The 17,157-nt window shown below is 51.5% G+C and overlaps 6 protein-coding genes across 6 annotated transcripts; 2 read left to right on the top strand and 4 right to left on the bottom strand.

Annotated features, from left to right (window-relative positions):
- Positions 1–2,743: 2,743 nt before the first annotated feature.
- Positions 2,744–3,674, bottom strand: BD324DRAFT_439582 (hypothetical protein). The gene has a single exon (XM_022012788.1). The coding sequence runs from the start codon at positions 3,400–3,402 to the stop codon at positions 2,866–2,868; it is 537 nt and encodes a 178-aa protein (XP_021871333.1). The 5' UTR covers positions 3,403–3,674; the 3' UTR covers positions 2,744–2,865.
- On the bottom strand, positions 3,499–6,056 carry BD324DRAFT_579920 (glycosyl transferase family 90-domain-containing protein; the record flags this gene model as incomplete). The annotated part of the gene is made up of 15 exons (XM_022013415.1): positions 3,499–3,540; positions 3,594–3,668; positions 3,715–3,784; positions 3,822–3,881; positions 3,919–3,990; positions 4,041–4,055; positions 4,098–4,184; positions 4,234–4,508; positions 4,561–4,654; positions 4,694–4,808; positions 4,850–4,897; positions 4,944–5,045; positions 5,101–5,228; positions 5,284–5,345; positions 5,382–6,056. 15 exons carry the CDS (start codon positions 6,054–6,056, stop codon positions 3,499–3,501), a joined length of 1,920 nt encoding a protein of 639 aa, XP_021871334.1.
- Positions 6,057–6,556: 500 nt separating this feature from the next.
- BD324DRAFT_439618 (hypothetical protein) lies at positions 6,557–11,686 on the bottom strand. The gene is made up of 2 exons (XM_022012789.1): positions 10,503–11,686; positions 6,557–10,457 (listed from the first exon to the last, which is right to left on the bottom strand). The coding sequence occupies exons 1-2, from the start codon at positions 11,246–11,248 to the stop codon at positions 6,935–6,937; spliced, it is 4,269 nt and encodes a 1,422-aa protein (XP_021871335.1). The 5' UTR covers positions 11,249–11,686; the 3' UTR covers positions 6,557–6,934.
- A 168-nt stretch (positions 11,687–11,854) lies between these two features.
- Positions 11,855–13,205, top strand: BD324DRAFT_625628 (hypothetical protein). Its single transcript, XM_022015814.1, has 3 exons — positions 11,855–12,403; positions 12,464–12,752; positions 12,890–13,205. Exons 1-3 carry the CDS (start codon positions 12,181–12,183, stop codon positions 13,149–13,151), a joined length of 774 nt encoding a protein of 257 aa, XP_021871336.1. The 5' UTR covers positions 11,855–12,180; the 3' UTR covers positions 13,152–13,205.
- BD324DRAFT_625632 (putative ATPase of the AAA family) lies at positions 13,206–14,923 on the bottom strand. The gene is made up of 9 exons (XM_022015815.1): positions 14,662–14,923; positions 14,583–14,605; positions 14,106–14,527; positions 13,991–14,069; positions 13,861–13,949; positions 13,741–13,812; positions 13,608–13,695; positions 13,375–13,557; positions 13,206–13,333 (listed from the first exon to the last, which is right to left on the bottom strand). The coding sequence occupies exons 1-9, from the start codon at positions 14,693–14,695 to the stop codon at positions 13,217–13,219; spliced, it is 1,107 nt and encodes a 368-aa protein (XP_021871337.1). The 5' UTR covers positions 14,696–14,923; the 3' UTR covers positions 13,206–13,216.
- A 228-nt stretch (positions 14,924–15,151) lies between these two features.
- BD324DRAFT_439769 (hypothetical protein) lies at positions 15,152–17,143 on the top strand. Its single transcript, XM_022012790.1, has 11 exons — positions 15,152–15,589; positions 15,634–15,745; positions 15,801–15,856; positions 15,911–15,951; positions 16,005–16,139; positions 16,186–16,198; positions 16,247–16,273; positions 16,323–16,367; positions 16,419–16,434; positions 16,486–16,546; positions 16,602–17,143. The coding sequence occupies exons 1-11, from the start codon at positions 15,281–15,283 to the stop codon at positions 17,044–17,046; spliced, it is 1,260 nt and encodes a 419-aa protein (XP_021871338.1). The 5' UTR covers positions 15,152–15,280; the 3' UTR covers positions 17,047–17,143.
- Positions 17,144–17,157: the final 14 nt, after the last annotated feature.

Below are 17,157 nucleotides of genomic sequence, written 5' to 3' on the forward strand. Positions count from 1 at the left end.
GTCGCCCAGATCCGTGATAGTGTACTCGGTCGGAGCTGTCGACATGGTCGTTACTGGTGCAGCGTTGTTAGCATCCGCAGATGCGGCTCGAAGAGTTGCAGATTGGCTCTCAGGCAAAGATGCAAGATTCGGAATGCTTCTTGAGTGTTTTGACTCTGCCCGACTGCCGCCACCGAAGATGGATCTTCGACCTGAATTGCGGATGCTCATTGAAGACGAGGTTCGGCGGAAGAGACCGAATGATGAGCCGAACTTTGAGGACGTAGAGATGGCGCCGGGCGAGACTGACCGCTCGGGGAGGTTCTGAGCGGGTTTCTCGGGCACAGGAGGAGGTCGGGGCTCCATAGTAACCAGAAGCCATTCAATTGCGGACGATTCGTCAGATACATAAGGGCGGGCCAGTCGGACCAGAGCAAATGAAGGCCAAGACTGCGTGGAAGGATCAAGCTGGCCATCCTCGACGAAGGCCATGAATAGATCGTCTACATCGATGACACACTCGGCGGAGATGCAAATCGAGGGTATGCTTGGCTTAATAGACGACCTCTTCGTCCTCGGTAAATCAATCTTTTCGTATCCTAACGAGATCGAGTCCTGCGCCATAGACGAGAGAGCGGTTGGACTACTCGGCGGTGACAACTGGAGATCTGGCTCAGGAGAGTTCCCAAAGCCAGACTTTTCGAAGTTCTCCCAAAGCGCTCCCCCGCCGGAGGCTTCATTGGGCTCTCTATGGATAACACTCTCGGACGGACGTTTCTTCAGACGAGATGGCGAGCTGTTGATCAAGCCTTCCACCTCTTCCGAGAGAGCTTGGAGCGGAGAAATAGCCATGGAGAGGGGTTTGGTGTCGGTATCGCCTAGAGATTGAGAGCGTCTTCGAGTCATCCGAGACGTGGGAAGCTGTTGCGAGACCACTGAGAATGGTCGGTAGAGGGGCAAGTCGCCTGCAGTGTCACGAGATCGTTCGATAGGAGCGTCGGAGCTTGCTGGAATGGCTAGTTTCGACTTCTCTTCGCCCTTCACAGAGGGCGATTGTTCAAGAAAAGCCTTCGAGTCCTCGGCCAAGAGATCATCCACAGAGAGCAGCACCGGTTCTACAGCTTGTGGATCGTTGACACGCAGAGCTTCAAAGATGGGTGCAGTTGAATCCACATCAACCTTGGCATTCAAAGCGTGATTAAGGATTTTCGCTGGAGTTGACGCTCTGGCCGTGGTCTGCAAAGTTTGCAGGCTGACGTGCAGGGTCTTGCGGGCAAATGTGGAAGGTGGAGGTCGAGGAGCTTCATTTGCTTCCTGGTCTGCTGTGAACGGGTAACGCTCGACGACCTCAAGCAGACGTATAGGTAGCTTCTGTCTTGTCGATTGATTTCTGGAAACAGTGAGTTTTCTGGTATTAAGGGGGAAACTCACCTGATCCAAGCGTAAAACAAGTGTTCAACTTTCCTGCCGGCTGACCGCCATTCGTCGTACAGCTGATTCCAAGAACGCGACCTATCGCTTGACCCTAGTCCCCAGACCCACCATCCCAGTAGTAAGGGAATACGACCCCCGCCCATCCTGTTGACATCTCCCAAGACCACAATAGCAGCCCACACTTCGAAGATCTCCTCAAGGTATGCTACAACTCCCATGCGTAGTCTAGGGAGGAAGATCAACTCGTAAGCTTGAACATTGTAAGATGATTCTCTCTCGCCGCGGACGAAAGCGCCATATGTTTCGTCGTCCAAAAACGGTTTCAGGGGTGAAGACGGATCGAGGGAGTGAGGCAGAACAGGTGAGAGTGAAAGGTGTCTCAGGAGAAATTTGAGCACTTCAGCCTTGTCAATTGCATTCCCCAGCTCTTCGAGGTGGTTCAGAAGTCGCTCAGTCCATCCACTTTGAGGTTCTGCTACGGTACCGTCTTCAGCTGGTTTCGAGCGTGAATAAAAGTCGGCCAAGGAAGGGAAGAAGGAAGCAAGCTTGGGTCGAATGGCGAGTGTGAACAAAGCCAGCAAAAGATACTGAACGTCTTGATCTTGACCGACCCGAAGAGGGAGCATGATGCCTAAGGTTTCGAGACCTGCTGCAGGAATTAGGTCATGTTCCGGTGAAGACCTACCTGATTCTTTCAGACTCGCACCGAACCATTTCCAACCCTGTAGGACTTCTTCACAAGCCCACTTCTGCTTTCTCAACACATCGATCTCATCCGATTTTAATATTGGCGGTCTCCCAATCTGATCTAATCCCACAAATACTTCTCTCGCTTGAAGCCCAGTCGTTCGCGCACGTCCCTCCCAACCCAAAGTCAGGCGAGGAGCTTCCTCAGCATCAGGTCTGACGATTGATGCACCGAGAGTCCGGCGCCGATCCTCATCTCGACTATCACGCTTGGATACATCGTATGGCTTCGAGGTCTTCCCTCTGAGGGAAAGAAATCGATTGGATGACCGTTGACGTGTTGGAGGGGATGGTCGCTCGGCTCGTCCTTGAGCTTGTGAGGTTGGACTTGGCGCTCGAACCTTGCTCTTGCTCTTTTTCTTACCTGTGAAGAAGGCGAACAGAGACACCATCACTATTGAGTCATTGATTGGCGAGGCTGATGCACAATTGACAGCTTGATGTAGTGCAATGGTGTTGAGGAATGTATGAAAGGGAGAGAGAATTGGTGTCGGTTGTGAATTCGCTTCTTTCCGCGTCTATTATCCGAAACCCGCTAAGAGGTGAAACACGTGTGGCGGAGAGAGTCTGTGAAAACACAGCGGCTCGTTCCACGGAACCCCTGCATGCTGCATATGCTATGTGCTAACCCAATTCTGAAGAACCTCAATTAACGTGCGATTGAATATAGTGGTGTAACGTCTTGTCCAGTCCCATGCTCATATGCTAATTCTTCCAATTCTCTTGCTCGTCCGCGGTCGTCTCGTCCGCCACATCGACCTGCTCCCAATACCTCTCATCGTCTTCGCCCCCAAGGAACGGATCCTGATCTGGCTCGTCGACCTCAAGTTCGCCAGAATCCAAGCTCTCGTCTTCGTCTTCCAGACTGCTTGCCGATATCATGAAAGGCGTATTATCTTTCGGCCTTCGATTGGCCGACTTCGTCTTGACCTCCGGCCGCATTTTATCCGATTCGTCCACGCCACGGAGCGCTGCTTCATGTGCACCGTGCACGGATACCCCATGGTCAGTACGATGAGCACCGTGCTCAGCCTCTTCGTCACTGAAGACGGGAATCGTTTCTCTCCAAGATTCGTGATTCTCATCCTCGCTCATTTCGTATCCGGCCCATTGGCCGTCTTCTCCAGCGGTATGGTCAAAATCAAAGTCGCTGACCATCTCGGCCTGATCCACTTCATGGCCTGCACCCGTCGAAATACTCTCTTTCATATCGTCGGCATAAGGTGAGTCATCTGGGTACATGGTGAGAATACGCCCTTGATAGTCGGGGTCAAGCTCGGGGCTCGGACTGTCCAAGTAGAAGTCCTAATAGATTTGGTGAGAAATCAGCTTCAGACTTTATGCACTCACCATATCCACACCGTCGTCTGCAGCCAGGCGCTGAGAGGGATATCAGTGCTGTCGACACGTGGAATCCGCCAATCCGAACGCACCGCATACTCCAATAGAAGTCTCAACATGTACGCTTGCAAATCCTCAAGTCGGAACATTCGCTGCGCGAAACATTGCTGGAGAGATTAGATCTTGGCCCGATTGCCTCTGACATTGGCTCACTCCGTTCTTGGCGATCGCCTTTGCTGTCTCATCAAAACCCATGTCAGGATGCTTGGGACTGCCCCGGAAGCTTGACCGTTAGCTGAGCACCGCCCAGCACAACTTACAACGCCAGAATGTCCGGCAGATCGGAGAAATCGAGCTTGGCTGGCACGTACATGAACCACCTAGATCATTAGCTGATCCTCTGTCAGAGTGACTCACGGTATCAGGTGTGGCTGGAACCACTCCGTGAAGAGACTGGTTTTGATTACCAAAGAATTCGTGCGCATGAGTCTGAGCAGTCGTCAACGGGCCATCAATTGCGCCTAATCCTCGGGACGAACCTTCGAAAACGACCACTGGAGACCTGTCAGCACGGGCAATTCACTATTTAGACTCACCTCCAGCCATTGCCGTCTATGTCGAGCAAGAATTTGTGTTTATTCAAATCATCTGACGACTGGAACGGGGCGAAATCGATCTCCTCCCTGAGAGAGAAATCAGATGCACTCCCCGCTATAGCCAGTGTTTACTTACTGCATGTCTGCGCAGGTTCCATCGTCTTCCATACATTGCAGTGGACGTCCAGCCAGCTTCATGTCGAAAAAAAAGTCGTTCATTTTCTTGACTGATAGGACCTCTTGGGTCTGACCCAACTCGAGACCGTCATAAGGATTTGATCCCAGGTGGGGCACCATGACTTCGGCTGGCGCGGACGACTTGTTATTGGCATGATGATGTAGTCGCACTCGGTGAGAATCACGCCACGGTAAGTCACTCGTCATTGTCGAAATGCCCGTCGGACTGCCTCTCTATGACATAGCGTCAGCACCTCTACGAATCGGAAGGAAAACGCCGCCTCACCCATGCCAGCTTGGAGCTCTTCTTACGCTCCCATTTCGGATCGTGGCCGGGTTTGTCGAAAAATTGATCCAGTGGCGTGATGAGGATATCAGAGCTGGCGATGGTCAATCCTGGAGATGCATGTATGACTCACTTGATCGAAGTCTTGGCGAGGCTGAACAAAGGCAAGAGATGAGTATGAGGACGAGGATGTGAGGTCGCAGCGTGATGCTCGATGGTCAGGCCGTGTAAGGGGACAAGGTATGGGTCTGTGGTTCATCAGCATTGATAGACTGCTACACAGGCTCACTTTGGCATATATCGGCCGCTTGAAGATTGTCATGGATGAAAGACTTGCCTAGGAACCGTGAGACATCGAATCTCTTCTCACGACGAAGGCTTACCAGAAGATAAGTTTTGCCCTGACTGCCTCAAGTTGGAGTCTGGAGAGCAACTTCTGGACAGCTTGATTTCGATATCGTCGATCTCGTGGAGATGCGAGGTGTCTGTCGCGCCCGAAAAGTCAGTATGGCTGTGAGATTGACATCGCCTTGGACCCACGCTCGTTGCGTAGACCCAACTCCATGAGTGACTTGCGCCTAGCCCAGGAGAGATAGATCTGGGGTTGATCAAAGATTGAGAAGGTTACTCTGAGGTCAGGCAGAAAGCGAGCGAAGCCTTCTATGAGACTGAAAGCTATGCTATCAGCATAGAGAACACGCACGGACATATATTTCATCTTACGATGCGGCGTCTCGAGCTCTTGGCCATGTACCCTCCCATCTGAGACCACCTGGGTCGAGGATCTGGGTGTATTAGCCAAGCATCACTTGGCGACCCACCTGTACATCGACCCTGCCATCCTTGATGATGACCGTGAATGTCTCGGGCATATCCTCCACCATGAGCATTCTCCTTTTCATCTCCTCTTTCGGTAGGGCAAAGAAAGGGGCCAAATCGAGATTAATCCTATCATACTCATCGGGCAAGACTAGATTGAAGACTTCAGCGAAGTCCCACCATATATCGAATCCTTTTGGGGGTCGGCGACCATATCTCCTCGTATACTCCTCGACTGCTTCTTCTAGGGTCGTTGACTGACGGGACAAGAGATCTTCCCATTTCTTCTCTCCGACTGACAAGAGTAATGGTATAGGATGGGGAGCATCGGAATCCGGAGATACCAGTAAATGTCCATTGGTGGAAAACGTGTGATGTTGATGAGCGTGAGAATGCGCATGAGATTCATTAAAGTCATGAAGAAGAGGTCGTTGAGCTTGTCCGTGAGCGCCACGGGAAGCGTGGATACGTTGCAGTCGAGCGAGGTCATTCCGATAAGCCTCCATAGGCGATACGAATTGGCAAGGACCAGGATTTTCCTCTCGCGTCCAGGGTAAGCCTAGTCGATGAGGAAAAATGTTATCACCTGATCCCCAGCCCGTCGTCGTGCAGACCAGCAGGAACGAAGCGAAGCACAGGACCAATCGCCTCAACGTCCGCCATGCTCTCGGGGACATGCGACGTCGGTATGAGAGCGGAAGAGCTTTCCGCTTACCACCAGCTCTGGTCGGGCTCGAGGATCGAATCATACTCCCTGTTGGCGAGTTGAGAAGTCCATCGTATCGCTTCGACTTGACAGGTGAGGCGGAAGGTGTTCGAGGAGCAGCGTAGGGCGTTCGGGCGGAGGTAGTCGATGGAGATGATGTATCGATGGCGAACATGTCGACCACTGGTAGACGGTTGAGCGTTGGGCCGAGTGGTTCTTTAGCTCATTACCTCGACCATGCAGCAGCTGTGGATCTAGATCCTGGTCAGTAGCCGATGAGCTGCGGGCATGCGAGACATTCCTGAGAGTCGCAGAATCACTGAACAAAGATGGATCCTATGGACGCCCAAAGAGAAAAAATTGGGTGCCAAATCCTCAAAATGTCAAAAATGCCGGCAAAGGGGCGTCCCGAGCCACGAGAAAGGGCGAGACGGGACCCCTCTTCGCAACTGGGGGGGAGCAATGCATGACCAACTAACACTTACAAGGAGGTTGTCAACCTCACAGGGATCGCTATAGGGACTTTTAGGGGCTGTCTGGTGGTTCTATTCATCGCGAATAAGTATTCATGCCCCATTGCTCGAGATAATGGGATGGGATCGTTGAGATTTGGCGCGCATCTGAATCAGGTACCGAAACTCTAAATCTCCGCCTCAATGGATGGACCCCACATCCCATTTATAATACAATGCTCGTGGCATGACCAGCGCGGCGTCGTTCATAATCGGCATAGCATACATGGATGACTAGAGTTACAAACAGACAACATGATTGGATGAGCATATGTGTAGGGAAGAAGCATGATGGATTGAATCTGATGATGATTTCGTGCCTTGCGATTCTAGCGTTCTATTTCTTGCTGGGACCTGCTCGTCCCGTTCTACGCCTGATAGGTGCTCCTTCCCAAACTTGATTCGGAGGGACCACCTCGCCCTTCATGACGAGTGAGAGGGATCCAACCGTAGATCCTGCACCGATGGTACTGCCCGGAAGACACGTGGAGGCGGTCTTGAGGACGGAATGAGCTTCCAAGTGGACGTGTCCGACCTTCATGATCCGATCTTCGAACAGGTGAGTCTGAGGTCCAGATTGAGCATTGAGGACACTCTCATCACCCAGGGATACCATGTCAAATTCGGTGATGTCCAAAGACAACAAAGTGACCTTTTTACCGATTCGAGTACCGAACAATCTGAGCACCATGGCGCAGTAGGGTGTTCCGAGGAACAGATCCATAAACAAAGGTGTGAGGAGCGACTCGTATATAGAAGTGACTGCTTCCGAGAGCCAAACTTGTAAACTCCATAGGGGCCACTCAACGGTATAGTATTCGCCAACGAAGCACCACTTGAGGAGCAAAGTAAAGATGAGAGCGGGCATGCAGAAGAGGAAGAGGTAAAAGACGGGGAAAAGGAAGATGCCACGAGCGACACCAATGTGATGATGTCGATTGGCTTCTTCCCAGAACTTGAGAGTGAAACCGATACCGAGAATGATGATGAGTCGAGGTAGCCATAATCTGATGAACTCGATGAAAGCTCTCATGGCGATTTGGCTGGGTTTCGGGTTGAAGAGGAAGTTATCGGCGTGGCATGTAGTAGGCGCTTGACGGTTAGGCATGACGACAGGTGGGCTTCCGAAACAGCTTTGACCTGCTGGCAGATGATACACTCCACATTTGTCGGTTTGAGGCGGGATCGACATGACACCGACGAGAGTGTTCGACTCGAGGACAGTACCTTGAGGAATCAATGATCCATTTCCAGCGAAAGCCCGAGAGTCTAGCCGAGTCATCTCGAGTGTCAACTCGTTCTTGAAGATATTGCTCTCGCCAAGGAGAACAGTATCAGCCACGAAAGCCTCGTCTCCAATATCGACGAGATCGAAGTTCATGCCTTGAGCGGTGGAGACTTCAGCTCGACGTCCAATTTTCGTTCCAAGAGCCCTGAGGAATGGCACAACGTATAGAGATGCAAAGATCGGGTGAAGGATCGCAAGTGACATGTCCATGAGTCGATCGACAATCCAAATCCTGATCATGTAGAAAGAGGCGACTTTGTAAGTGCCAGCTTTGACACGACCAAGAACCAACCACCGCAGGATGATTACTTCGGCAATGACGGCGATAATGTATGCGAGTGATGCGGGGAAAGACACGATCGCAGTGCGCTTCCACGGATTGATACCTTCGTGTCGCAGGGAGAGAACCTCGAATAGGAGAATGCTCGGGACTTGAGGGATGTAATAGAGGAGCGGAAGGATGAAAGTCGACAAGAAAAGGTAGGTGACATTGCAGGCCATGTATCGGAACATGGAAGGCCGCGTTGGTTTCCCCTGGAAAGGCTCGGCAGCCATACCTTCGAAACGAACTGGAGAACCTGTCCATCTGGTAGTTCGGGCGATACGTGTACCTTGCGGGACCATGGACATGGGACCGAGTTCTGATCCAGCTTCCAACACCACGCCCCCTTCGACGACCGTTCGGGATTCAATGAGGACCTCGTCTTCCACAACAATACGATCCAGTTGAAGGTACCCTTGACCGACGGTCTCGAAAGCAAACATGACATCTTTGCCGATAACGACATCGTTACCGATAGAAAGCAAGCTCATAGCGGGTCCTGTGGCCAGAGGAGCAATGTGGCAGAAATGACCGACTTTGGCACCGAGCGCGCGAAGAAGAGCAGGATACAAGCCAGTTTCTCCGACCGTCGATTGATCGATGAATCCGAGAAACTTTTTAGCGAACCACCAACGAAAGTAGAATTGTCCGTAGAGGGGGTATCGACCGGGTTTGACAACGGGTAGAAGGGCGCGAACTCCGATGATTCCCATGCACGTTATAACCCACGGAACGACAACGAAGACTCCATAGGCACAAGCGAGGGCCCAACCCACGTTGGAAATTTTGTGCACTTTGTCAAAGACCATGTATGGCGCCATGAAGGATAGACCTTGAATGAGGAACAAGATGGCCAATGCTGGGATCTGACAGATGGCACAAGTAACGTATTTCCAGGTCGGGATGAGGGATTCGTCCAGTTCCCGATAATCGTCATCCACCACATCGCTCTCGGTCATGCTGAATCTTGGCGTTCCAGGCTCGCTAGCCTCCTCGTCAATGTATCTGCAGATAGCGGCGGGAGTTCGAAGCTCGTAGATTTGCTGAAGACCGATCCCTTCGAGGCCCGTTCCTTTTCCGCTATTTCTCAGTTTCGAAACGAGGATAGCTGCGGTAAGACTGTGTCCTCCCAGGTCGAGGAAAAAGTCAGAGGAAGGGAGAAGGCGACCTTGTTTGCTCTGCTGAGGAAACATGCCCGCCAATTCCTTCATCATGATTTGGAGTACCTCGCCTTTGTCTTCCACATCGGTCATAGAATCATTGCCGTCGCATACTGTCGTCTCTGAGGGTGCTTCCAGCTCCACTCGGTTCCGTGCCAATTGATGTAATGCTTTGGCGTTGATTTTACCACTTGGGAGTCGAGGCATTTCATCGGCATCAAGGAGAGTGAAGATTTCGGGTTGCATGTAAGATGGTAATCCACCTAGAGTTTCTCGAAGTGAAGAGATTGTCTTGCCAGCGTCGAGTTCATCTCGAGGCATTGTACAAACCACAAACGCTTCCAGCTTGGCATCTTCAGTTCCAGGCTCTGTGCAGATGACAGCTGCAGTCTTGACGATGTCGCTGGATGTCAGGACATTCTCTATCTCCCCGAGTTCGATACGGAATCCTCGATGTTTGATTTGAGCGTCGATTCTACCAAGGAATTGAATGTCGCCTTGTGGTCCAATTCGTACTCGGTCACCGGTACGATACAGTTTCTCGCCGGGGATCAAAGGGTGAGCGATGAATTTTTGACTGGTCAGTTCGTCCCGGTTGACATAGCCATTTCCAAGACACGAGCCACCAATGCAGAGTTCGCCTTCGGTTCCGGTAGAGATACCCATTGGGATTGGCTTGGCTCCTAGGGGCTCATCGTCTTCGCTGATGGGCAAAAGGACTGCGTGGTAGAACGGTAGGGGACGGCCAATGGTGATCGGCTCATCGGGTTTCAATATGGCGTACGTGGCGGTGACTGTCGTCTCGGATGGGCCGTAGGTATTGACAATGGTCAATGAAGGTCGCCAGAGCCGTTGTACGAGTGCTGGAGGGCAGGCTTCTCCACCGAGATTCACGAGGCGGACAGCTTCCGGAATGACCATATCGTCAGAGTCGAGGGCAGTCATAATACTGATCAAGGTTGGAACGGCATTGACCAATGTGACACCGCGACGGCTCCAGACACCATCTTTCCCGCCCAGGCCAGGAACATTTTGACATTCAGCGCGCGTTCCAACGGCTAATTGTGCTCCTCCAGCTATACTGACCCATCTGGAGCAAGGTCAGCAAACAACTGCCGCACAGAATAGCACTCACACTTCCTCGATGAACATGTCAAACGCAGGAGAGAATCCTTGCCAGACTGTATCACTCGGGCTCGTGCCAAGGATGGTCCTCTCGCTCAGGGCAAAGGTAACCGCGGCTGAATGAGATATGCTGATTCCTTTCGGTGTACCTGTCGAGCCCGACGTGTAGATCAAATAAGCAGCATCTCCCGGTTGAACGGTTGGGAGAGTGTCTTCCGAGTCGACCCTCTGATCGACAAGCTCTGACCAAGTCTTGACGATGACTTGTACGCCTTTGGCACCTCTTGCAGCTTCGAGTGCTCGAGCATGATGTTCCTGATCGCAGATGATGACGGAGGCTTGACTGTCTTCGAGGCAAACGCTGACTCGGCTCGTAGGCGCGTTGGGGTCGAAGCCAAGCCATGTACATCCGCTCTGGACCACTGCAAACATGGCCAGATGGAGTTCCAGAGACTTTTCGAACCATAACCCACAGACTGGTGCTTGACGGACAGCAGTGCTAGAAGTGGCGGTTGAAATTATTGTTTGGTTCAAGGCCAATGCCGCGCGACGACCTGTATCCCTCGCCTGTCCATATGTGAACGTTTGGAGAGGTTTTCCAGGCGTCTGGAAAGAAAGAAGTGTCGAATCAGGTCGAGTGTTCACTTGGTACTGAAAGAGATCTGCCAGAGTTCTGACGCCTTGCGGCCAGATGACCGAATCCTCTAAACGAGGATCGCAACAAAGCATTTTTGCCGCTGCAGATGCCGATGACATGTTGTTTTGGAACCGGCGAGCACCCAAAAGTGCCAGGACCTATGGTTGTGAGAGAATGAAGGGGGAACGATGATCAGTTCGGAGAAGGATCCAGTCACCTCCTCCTATAAAACGATGCGGTCACGATGGGCCCGCGTTGAGTGGAAATGAACCCATGTGCATACATAGACGCACGCTGCCCTGTTCGTTCGATGTTTGGCCCGTTCCCGGGCCTAGACACGTCAAAATTTTTACCGGTAAACGATCTGGTGTAGTTTAGGTGATGGATCATCCATTAGCCTCTGACGACACGCTGTACAGGAAAGCACTGTTCATTCCCCATAATGGGCGTAACTTTGCCCGAGTCAGAGACGGAGTGAAACCCCTTTGGTTGGAAAGGTCTCTCGCGGGACGGGTTTTTCGTTTTCCCTCTTGCCTCGCTGCATCTGGAAATAGGCACTTCGTCTATACCATTTCTCTCCTGCCTCGCTTTCCTAGCTCTCTGTGCGCCGTCCTTCCCCTTGATGGCGTACCTTGTGATGATCAACTGGTTTGTTGCTTCATCGCATTTTTTTCAAGGACGTAGCGGCAGCATACGTGTGTGGGTGGTTTGGATGAGATGCAAATGCAGATCGATGGATTGAAAAAAATGTGTATTTTTGGTCGTCGTCGGTCCCAAATGGACACCAAAAGTGGCTGCGGTGGCTGACTTTTTAGCGCACAGCTCGACTAGCTGCCATAAAACAACTTGCAAACGTGTGGTCTACAAGGCCAGGAGAGTCGGTCATCAGGCAACACACACGGCATCCGCTCGATCGCTACAACTGTATGATCTCGCGGCCCGTTGCACGTAACTGTCAATGACCAAAACACAACAGCTACATGTTTTTCCATCCCCCCAATTCACATGAATTGCATTCTGGACGTGTAAATAGATCTTCTAGTGAAAACTCATGGGCGGGTTCGTCTCAAAGCCATTCAGCGACAGTATTCGTCCCGTTGCCGCTGTCTACGGAGGTCCGATAGCCTGTGATGGCTGTGCGGAGAGTGTAGCCCGTCTCTTACGCCATTCGAACCCACACTTCAAAGTCTCTTACCTCGGTCCCAACGAAGAGAATGACGTGACTGCCGAATCGCTGAAGAAATTGGACCTTTTTGCCTGGCCGGGCGGAGGTGGTTAGTTACGATTTGGCGCTCCGCGTTGTCATCATTTGGTGACCGACCTCTCTTCTCCAGACGACGTGGATGATGAATTCCCACAAATCGCTCATTATGCACAGCCTATCAGACAATACGTCTCTTCAGGTGGTCTCTACCTAGGCATTTGCTATGGTGCGTTCCTGGCCCGTGGACCCGGACCCGATCGGCCGTATTTCAATTTACTTCCACCCGGTAATTGGGTCTCTTCTGAAAGGTTTGAGAATGGCTCTCAGGTCAAAGGTGCAGAAGACGCCATCATATTGACTGATTGGGCTTTTCACACTGGTAAGAAGCGAGGAACAGTGGAAAAACGGCGATGGCAATAGTGAGTTCGTGAAGTCGCTCGCTGTGTATTGCTTTCCTGCTGTGCCGCCAAAAAAATTATATTGTTGGCGGAAAACGCAACGGTGGCGTCGATGATCTGCCCTTTGAAAACATCATTGACGCCTTCTCCATGTACAGCTTCCAGGATGGAGGACAGGTCCATCTTGACAAGAGCGTGTTACGTGATACAATCATCATGGGCAATTATACGTATACCGGAGACCCCGATGCGATCATCCAAAGACTCGACAAAGGGGCAATCGGATTAATAGGTACCCACCCGGAAGCCGATGAGAGCTGGTATGAAGATTGGGACGGCCACAATCCAGATGGCATTCGGCATGATATTGGTAATGACTTCGTACAGACCTTATGGGACACACGGATGAATCTAGACTAGGCTGGGCTGTGACGAGTACAGAGTGAGATGTGTAATGCATGTATGTAATACAATACAGGATAACATCAATCGACAGCCTCGCCGTATGCGCCTGGCGGTCTACGACTCGATTCGACATGGGCATAAGCATGCGAGTCGTGCAGAACAAAGTCCTCCATGCGTAACGGGCGGACTTTGAATCCCTGAAAGATGATAAACTCGTATTCATGGTATGGACGCTCACCTCCTTCCGCGCCGCCTCGAGACCCTCTTTCCCTGATTTACCTTTCTCCCGCATCAACTCTCGCACAGGAGCCATCGCTGCGTTCCGACAGGTCTCGCGAAGATCAGAGCCTGATAGACCGTCTGTGCGTCGGGCGAGAGCCTGGATTGAGAAATTTGGCGCGAGTTTGGTATGTGCCAACATCTGAATCGATGTGTTCAGCAAGAGTGGAATCGACATAGGTGACCACTCACCAAGGTCAGAATCTTGATGCGTTGATCCAGATTAGGGAGCTTGATAGGGAATCGCTTGGGCATACGCCTCAAAATGGCCGGGTCGATGCTGATTTGATCAGTCATTGGAGAGCCGAAAGATTCTGCGACTCACTCATTTGGACGATTTGTTGCGCCAAGCACCAATATACGGGTCTCCTTGTCCGTTGTCAGACCGTCCCACATCCTGTACCAACGTCAGGGGCCGTGACACTCCTCGAAAGGAATGCCTCACGTCATGAATTCCGCCTTCATCATCGATGTGACTTCATGATCTCCGGCCGACCGCTCGCGGAATAGTGAGTCAATTTCGTCTATGAATATCTGCGTATGGTCAGCTAGGCTTCATCCAGACGGCAACTTACTATACAGGGTTGAACCTTTCTGGCGAGGGAGAATAAGCCGGCTACGAGCTTATTGGATTCTCCGAACCACTTGTTCGTCCTGCAAGTCAGCCAGGTCCTGACCACGCTCACTCACAAGCTCGACAATGGAAGGTTGATAAATGTTGCGCCGCTCTCTTTAGCCAAGGCCTTGGCAAGCATGGTTTTTCCACATCCTGGATGTCCGTACAATAGCACACCTTTGGGCGCGCTCAATAAGCGATTGGCCCCGGCAAAGAGTTCCGGAAAAGTCAAAGGGTAGATCACGGTCTCTCTCAAGCTCGCAATGATCTCGTCTAGTCCACCGATACTTTCAAACGTGACGTCTATACTAGCCGGAGGTATGATTTCCCCCGCTATCGTCGTTTCGTACTCGTCGAGGTCTAGCGCCTCCAGTTGTTCATCCGATAGCCCGGATTCTGTCAACAGTTTTTGACCCTTTTGTCTGGCTTTCTTGGACGATGAACCGGGCGAATCCATCGAGGAGAGCATGTATCGAAGCGCATAGTAGAATGCGACCTGACTTTAGTCTCAGCTGACTCATCAAGAGGGTATGATTGACTTCAGGCCTCACCTGGGACGCAGCGAAGAATGCAACTAGGTGGCGACAGATTAGCTGGGTCGCTAGCGTTTGGGGGAGCCTCTCAGCTCACCATCCAATGCTATTCTAGTCGCATCACGAGGCATCTCGAACGGTGGAGGCTCAGTTCAAGAGACCGGGAGCCCTTGTCTCTGGTGCACAGGACGTGCGCTCGTTCACCCAAAGGTCTGAGATGGCACTCTTTCGGATCGACACGATGACCAAAATTCCAGCGGCACGACGACAACAAGGGTGGGAATTAGGCGTGTGTCCATTTTTGCTTCCGTGAGGTTTGTGATAGGCGCTGGCTGATCTTCTTCGATTGTTCCCAAAATAGAACTTTTTTTGAGTTGAAGTGTGCCTGAGACATCTGATGTTGTGAGTCACCGCACAAGCTGCGCAATGGGGGGCAAAGAAGAAGGGTGATCGTCATTTACTACCCACTGGCAAACTCTTCGGGACACCGCATTTCTACCATACTTTGTGTTACTTTGAACATTGTCACTCGACTCGTGCGACAAGGATCACTGTGTCTCGGAGAGAAGACTTCCCGGCTTATACGAGCGAATCAAGAATCAAAATCCCGCACTCACGACATTACTTATACGTCCAGGATCTCTGACGGACGCGACTCACCCCCTATCCCCCCCTCCACTCTGCCTCCACTCCCTCCTTCTACCGCTCCGCCCACCATGGCATCTCACCAAACCGCTGGCAACTACTCCAGTGGCCAGAGGTATGATCAAGGGGCTCAGCCTACCCATTCCAAAGCGTACTCTCAATCAGGCTTTCAGCCCAATGTAGCTTACACTGCTCCGATCCGACAGCCTCCACCAGATGAGTTGACTGCTGAAGAGCTCGAGGCATATGAAAGGGGGATCATCAACTGGGAGAAGGCTAGAAACTGGCGATTCTGGTTCAGAAAAGAATGGAAGTGGTGGTATGTAGCTTTCGTCTTCCTGGTCATCATCGTCGCTCTCATGGCGTTCTTCCACAAAACTGTGAGTTTTCCACATTGAAGCACTCGTATTCATACCCAAATTAGATCATCAACTGGTTGGAGCCTTTTGTCCGCAAAATCCAAGCCATCAAATACGGCTGGCTCATCCCTGTGGGCATCCTATTCGCTCTCAGTTTCCCACCGCTCTTTGGAAATGGTGAGGGAGTTTCGAACGGAAGGCGGCAAGCGGTGAAACTAACTTCCTGTCTCAGAAATCGTCATGGTCCTAGTAGGTCTCGTATGGGGTCTGGGGATAGGGTTTGCCATTGTATGTCGTCTCGGCTGGCTTCAAAGGATTTAGCACTCACATGGGACCACTCAGGTCGCTGTCGGCATCATCCTTGGTGAAGGCGCCAACTACTTGTGAGTTTTCACTTTCAATGATTTGCGCGTTGTTGACGTACCGACCATCCCAGCGTGTTCAAGTATTTATGCACGAATCGTGCCAAGAAAATGACTAAGAAGAGCCTGAACTATGCTTGTCTAAGTCAAGCAATCATCGAAGGAGGGTTTGTCATGGCTTGGATCGTAAGATTGAGTGTTATTCCAACGTGAGCATCTCGAACCGAGTTGTGCACCGTGCTGACGAGTATCAAGCCATTTCACTACAGTTGGTCGTGGCCTCATCGTCCTCGAAAGAAGCTGACCAGATTTCTAGGCTGTGTTCGCCGTCTGCGGGCTCAAGGTGGGTACATGATAGCACTGCCTGTGCTTAATGCTCACCCCTCTCGTAGTGGTACCACTTCTTCCTCGCTTTGATTCTAGCCTTGCCAAAGCAGGTGAGTACGATCGAAGCCGAGCCCTTGGTGTATCACTGATACCTGGACCAGCTCCTCTCTGTATACGGTCAGTGACAGCCTCAACTTTGTGTCACCCAAACACTGACACATGCTTCAGTCGGAGTCGTCCTTGGCGAACAAAACCCGACATCCAACTCGCACGTCGTTTCCGACAGCGTGTAAGTCACATTCCATCACTTCGTTTGCGTAAGCTCATTCACCTCGAACATTCAGGTTCGGCGTCACGGCAGTAGTGACAATTGGAGCCTTGATCTTCATCTACCGCCGCATGATGGCCGTCCGCAAAAAGGTTATCATCGGAATGAGGGATGACCTCCAAGCTCAAGGTGTCAAGATTCCCGATCAATACGCCACAGGTGCATTCGAAACCGATGCTGGAGAGACTAGTAACCGAACTTGGGCTCATCCCTTCCCCCACCATGCTATCACCGAACCTCAGGGAAGTTCCCCGCACCAATATCATACTCAACCTCAATTACAATACCAGCAACAACAATCATACTCATCCGCTCAGGATGGCTTTCAACACCAGCCGTACTCTTCATCCCAGGATGGCTATCAACAACAACAACAACAACAACAGCCATCGCATCAGAACGAGTACCAACAGAATGCTTATTCAAAGTATCGGCAGCAGCCTGTGGATCAGCGACGCTAGACGCAGCTGTCTTGGGGTGAAGAGAATGATGTAAGAAGAAGCCAGATCTGGGATCTGTCGCTATCAAATGCCGTCGCTCTATAGAGCGACAATAGCTAGTGAATTTCATGG

This window comes from Kockovaella imperatae (genome assembly GCF_002102565.1).
Source record: "Kockovaella imperatae strain NRRL Y-17943 chromosome Unknown BD324scaffold_6, whole genome shotgun sequence".
Classification (NCBI taxonomy): Eukaryota; Fungi; Basidiomycota; class Tremellomycetes; order Tremellales; family Cuniculitremaceae; genus Kockovaella; species Kockovaella imperatae.